Source organism: Balaenoptera ricei, chromosome 4 (assembly GCF_028023285.1).
Source record: "Balaenoptera ricei isolate mBalRic1 chromosome 4, mBalRic1.hap2, whole genome shotgun sequence".
In the NCBI taxonomy this organism is placed as follows: domain Eukaryota; kingdom Metazoa; phylum Chordata; class Mammalia; order Artiodactyla; family Balaenopteridae; genus Balaenoptera; species Balaenoptera ricei.
The window spans coordinates 17,973,447-17,979,446 of NC_082642.1; the positions used below are offsets into that span (position 1 = coordinate 17,973,447).

At 45.6% G+C, this 6,000-nt stretch overlaps 1 protein-coding gene across 1 annotated transcript in view; it reads left to right on the plus strand.

The window, feature by feature from the left end:
* Positions 1-5,708, plus strand: part of RBP1 (retinol binding protein 1) — a 31,411-nt gene extending 25,703 nt beyond the window's left edge. The window contains exon 5 of the mRNA XM_059920216.1: positions 5,374-5,708. Within this exon, the coding sequence (XP_059776199.1) occupies positions 5,374-5,520 (147 nt within the window). The 3' untranslated portion in view covers positions 5,521-5,708. The remainder of the gene's footprint in view (positions 1-5,373) is intronic.
* Positions 5,709-6,000: the final 292 nt, after the last annotated feature.

Below are 6,000 nucleotides of genomic sequence, written 5' to 3' on the forward strand. Positions count from 1 at the left end.
GGTTTTTGAGCGGGAGAGTGGCATGATCCACCTTTCAGCACAACTAATCTGGTGGCCATTCTCTCCATAGTAAGAAAAGGTGAGGAGTCCAGTTGGAGTTTAGCACAGGGCAGTCACATTTAATTGAAATTCACTTCATATGAGATTAATCTTCCCAAAGAAGTACAGGTCAAGTGGGAGGGATGTTTCTTATTGTACATAAATCTATAACCAGGGAAGCAGGCTTTGGGCTTTTAACCTCTGCTTTCCATTTTCTCAGCTCCATTTCCAATGGCTTGGAGAGTGCTTGCTCCTAAATTGGTAGCTGTATGTATCATGGTGCTTGCTCAGCCCTCTTTGAGACATTTTAGCACTTCTGACTTCCAGTGCAAAGCTATTGATGTTGGCTCCATTTTGGGAACACTACCGCAAGCTCCACCACTTAACTGACACTTGGATGCCATTGTTACCAGTTATAAAAAAGATTTTCAATTCTAACAACAGTGACTGATCACATAACTGGGCACTAGGAATGGATTCACTTACTGAATTTCTAAAGCATGGCAAAAATTCTGTGATGCCCACAGGATGACAAATGATGGAGTTTGCCTATTTACCAGCTCACCTGGTGCCACGAGGCTGTAGAAATTGTGTCACTCCATCTCACAAATATCTGGAACTGCCAACTTGGAAATTTTTGCTGTTTTTGTTTTTTTCACATTTTTCAAATGGAAGGGTTACATTATTTCAAAATACACCTGAAGTGAGACCTTACTAAAGTATTTACATCACATAATTTCAAATATTCAAAACCTAAGGGGACTTCCCTAATCGTCCAGTGGTTAAGACTCCACCCTTCCACCTCAGGGGGCGCGGGTTCGATCCCTGGTCAGGGAACTATGATCCCCCATGCCACATGGTGTGGCCAAAAAATTAAAAAAAAAAAAAAATTTTAAAAACCAAAATAAACCAGGACTGCCATGTGCAGCAACTCAGGTGGGAGGGTTGAGGCTGGGCTTCGGGCAATGGAAGGCCCTCACTGGGAACTTGGGGTGAAGTGGCTGAGTGGCTAAGCTCTGGCCACGTGGCCCGGGTTCGAGTCCCATCTCTGCTACTTCCTAGCTCTGTGAGATTAAGGCAAGTCATGCAACCTCTCTGTGCCTCAGTTTGCTCATCTGTAAATTGGGACTAATAATTCCTCATAGACTTTTTGTGAGGATTAAATTAATCTATGTAAGCAACTTAGAGCAGATGTATATTTTATCTGCAAAGAGATTTGAACAGTGCCTGGTGTATAACAAGCCAATTTATGTATGGGTTAAAAAAAAAAAATCAGAGATCTGAGAGGCACTTCAGGGTAGAAGCAACATGACTTCACTGCAGACATGACAACACAACACAGTGTGGGTGACGGAAGAGCGGGAGGAGCCAAGGTCAGGGCAGCCGGGAAGCAGTTAACAGAAATCAGGAGGGGTGGGTTTCTAGAGCAGGAAGCCCCCAGGCTGCCTCAGCGGCGGGGGTGGGTGGAGGAGGCTCGTGCAGAGCCTCTCTCCGACCTCCTGGGGGTGCAGACCCCAGTGCGGGTTGTCTGCCACCACACCCCCAAAGGATACTGACAGGGACCCCAGGGCTTCTGATGCAGACACAGTGACCCTCCATCACAGGGCTGGCAGGAGGATGGACTTCTGACATGAAACCCCCAAGGCCCCTAAAATGTCATTCTCTGGGCAGCTTCCCAAACCTTCCCACAAGAAAATTCTAACACGTGAACCCCAAGGACCTCTCTGGACGCCCAAATATATAACCTCTGTCTCGGTTAATTAGGACACCACTACCGTTCCTTTCAGGTGCAAATTAAACAGCTCTATGCTGCATTGCAATTCAACTCTGCTTAATTCTCTGAAATATCCCTTATCCACGCTACCCCACCCCACCTGCAGAACTGAGTCTCCAGGGCCTTCACCCACTCAGCCCCAGCCCCACATCCCGCCCTGAGCTGGGGACCTGCAGACCTGCAGAGCTGAGTTAACAGAGGTGGCGGGGACCTGTTAATCACCCACGTCACAGGAATGGGTTTCCTCTCAGGCAGAGTTGGGACAAGGAAAGGGATGGCTGTCTCTTTGGAAAAAAGGACTTGTTTTACTCTGGGAAGAATACTTACCAATCATGACATCTCCCATTTCCCCTCCAATAACCAAAACCCGACCCATCCTTCAGAGACAATTTTGGGGTCGTCTTGTCCCCTCTCCACAGCCCACAACCCCTGCTTCTTTGAGTTCTCATCTTCTCAAGGGTGATCCTGGCCATTTCCCCTTTTTGAGATGATCTCAATAAAGAAATATCAGATCAGAATGACAAAATTGTTGTTTATTTTAAATGGTTGCATGTAACCAATAGTTTAGCAGACAAAAATACAGTGTAATATAACTATGCTGTGCTAATTCCAAGATCATTACAGAATTTGTAAAATTAGCGAATTCATAGTGCCCCTGAGGCAGTCTGGTCCAATAATGGTTCACAAGTTTAAAGGTGGAGAATGAACTTCATTACTGTCTCTCTGTGACCTTCATGTGTAACTTCCTTTGGTGATAATGTCAAAAGTTGAAGAGCCCCTCATGGATGTGATCTCTGGGCCAATGGGTCCCTTTCCCCAACACCACGGGCTCCCACTGGAGGCCCTATTTGAACTCCTAGCACTTAACTCTCAGTCCTACCATTGTTTCAGACACCCTAGTGGACAACTGTCACATTTATGGCTGTCTGCCATCTTGTGAGCAATTCTCCCATGTTTAAGGAGCTTTCTTCATTAGGAATTCCATCTCTTCAAGGTATTAATAGAAGAGAGAACTAGCTTTCCCAGCCTACTTGCACCCAGGCTCCAGGTGTAAGACCGAGGTGCCCTCAGTTATATGCCCCCAACAGAAAAGATTTGGAAAAAGAACTATGTGAGGTGGATAATGCTGATTGGATCCTTTGGGAATCCACAGGGATTGGCTTTGGGATGGCACCAGTGGCAGAGCTTACGGTTCCTGGTGTCCAGAGTCATGGTTGCTATCTACACTGACAGTGGATGCAAAAGAGAGAGGCCACCAGACCTACGTGCTTCCTACACACACCACCTCTGAAGTGGTCTCTCCAAAAATTTCACTTTGAGTCTGGTCAAGTGTCCAATCTAACTACATATTAATAAGCAACACAGGGGCAGAAGGACATGTTAAAGGCCATTTCAGGAATGCGATCAGCAAAACTCAGAATGTGAGAAGCTAGAGGACAAACAACTTGGTTTCTTCAACAAATGAATTGCAAGGGACAAAAAAAGATACAGACAGGGAACCTATAGACTAAAAGAGACTCAGGAGACATATCAACTAATCATACTATTTAGCCTTTATTTGAATCCTAATTCACACAAATGAACTACAAAAACAAAAACTAAAACAAATCACAAAGGACAGGAGATAATTAGTGAAATTTGTACACTGACAACGTTTGATAATATTAGCAGAAATACTGTTAAATTTTTAGGTGTGATAATGGCATTATGGTCATGTATTTTCAGAGTTCTTATCTTTTAGAGAGAACACACTGACATATTTATGGCATACTGTCTGGGATTTGTTTCAGGATAATTATGGAGGGGAAGAGCAGAGGAATAGAGATGAAGTAACACTGGCCATGACTTGATAAATGTCAGAGCTGGATGATGGGTGTATGGCATCCATTAAACTATCTTGTCTGCTTGTGTAGATGTTTGAAATATTCCACGATAAAAACGTTTTTAAAAACCAGTTAAAATAAATAAAATTTAAAATAAATAAATGATTCTGCATTAAATCAAACTCCATCTGGCTTAACTATGAACACCCTTACAGAACTGATGGGCTGGGTTAGCCAGGCACTTTCCGTTTTAGATCAAAGCATGGGAAGCAATTTCTTCTCTCCTGGGGGAGATGGAGGGTGGAGCTACTTGGATGTGGAGGCTGAGAATCTGGCCATCTGGTCTCCCTCAGCTCATAGATGCTCCGATTTCCAGGGCTGCACTGGGAACCGTGGTGCCCAGCTCCATGACTACCATGCATCTCTACTCCATCCCAGCCAGCTAACTGTCACCCAACTGCAGCCAGCTTTCTCTGCCATAAACCATCCATATGGACCTCTGTAGCCAAGGGGACATTGGAAAGTGTGTGGAGGTGATGGATCTCTCAGAGCCAGATTCTGGTTTAGGTGCTCTGAGAGAGCTGGAGTGGGGTCAGTGAGGTTGTCCTCCAACAATGGTCCAGGAGAGTGGCAGTGAGAGGCCATAGCAAGGCAGTGGGATGGAGAGGAGGGGCGGCTGCAAGCAACAAATCTAACAGAGAATCCACTGACTTATCAAATGATTAAATTTGGAGAGAGAGGAAAAGAGAAGAATCTAGAAAAAAAACATTCCCCATAAAGTGCCAGGCAGTTTATTCACTTTATCTCCTTCAACCTTCACCATCAGTGTGGTAGACCACTGACAGTTTGCTTGTTCCAAGTCTGGTCCCCTTTCTTCTGGTAATAACACTTGGTCCATGTGGTTCAAACAGGACTTAACTCCCTTGCCCCCAGCCAGTTCCAGGGTTGGACACACAACACCAGCCTGGCCAGTCAGACCTAGGGTCACTGGCCCTGGCACATAATCTTGGGTTTTTAGTTTAAACCACTGGGAGAGAGATACTCTCTATCATTTGGGGATGCTGAAAGGGTAGAATGTCAGCTTGCGACTGCTGAGAGCCATCACATGGAGAGAGCCTTATTGGACTGAAGCCTTCACGGAGGAAAGCAGAGGCAAGAGATGAAGAGATGTCTCATTATTTAAGCATCAGGATCCAGCTCTGCCTGACGCCAACCCTAACACTGGGCTGTTGACTTATGAGCCAATTAGCTCCTTTGCGTTTCCTTAACTAGTATGAGTCAGAGTTCCATTACCTGTGACTAAAATAGTCCTAATATATCAATCTTGTGTGATAAATATTACCATCCCCAACCTCCTGATGAAAAAACGGAATCTCTGACAAGTCAGTGAAATTGCTTAAAATTATGTACTTTCATGTGTCAAATAGGATGTTTTCTTCCCCCAGCCCCTTTCTCTCTGTCCTCACCTTTTATTGAGAAGGTTCTTTAGCATACAGAACAGGAAGAGATTTTTGCGAGCAAATCCAGCACCCCATCACCACCACACACATACACACCCCACTCTGGCAGAGACCCTGGACCCTGGGGCTCTGGGAGAGAAGGTGGGGAGGAGCAGAATAGTAATTAGACCAAGTAGCTGAGGACAGAGTAGAAGAAGGGTGGAGACCTAGTGCAGAAGAGAGCTGTGGTGTTTTTAAAATATTTTGGCCAATTCTTTGACATGCCTTCTTTCGAAAGGTGAAGCCTCACTGCCCCCGGACCCCCCCAGCCCTTGAACGTGGACTGGTGGCAGAAGTGATGGTATGTGACTTCCAAGGCCACGTCGTGGAAGGATACAACTTCCTCCTTGCTCGCTCTACAATCATTCAGTCTGAGGGAAGCTAGTCACCACGTCATGAGGACACTTGAGCAGCCCTTGTCCACAGGGAGAGCAGTGGAGGCCTCTCACCAACAACACCTCTCATCTGTGAGGCACCTTCCAGAGCAGATCCTCCAATCCAGCTAAGCTGTTCTCAAACTCCTGGCCCCCACAGAAACTACGAGATAATAAATGTTTATGTTGTTTTTAGCCACTAAGTTTTTGGGGTAATTTGTTACACAGCAATGAAAAACAGGAACTCTCTGATACACAGTCAGGGTGGCCTCTGTGTGGACTGACTATCTCAGTGGAAACCATAACCGACAGCTATGCCTTGTTCTCTGAACCCCATGAGTACAACATGTCTGCCAATGACAAGACTTCCTTTCTTCTCTGTAGGGCTTTCTAGACAGAATCCAGAGGCAACGCTGGGGTTGGCACCTGCCAAAGACTGTGCCTTTCCATGGGACCATATTTCAGAGTCTGGATGTCAAGGAGCTGGAAGA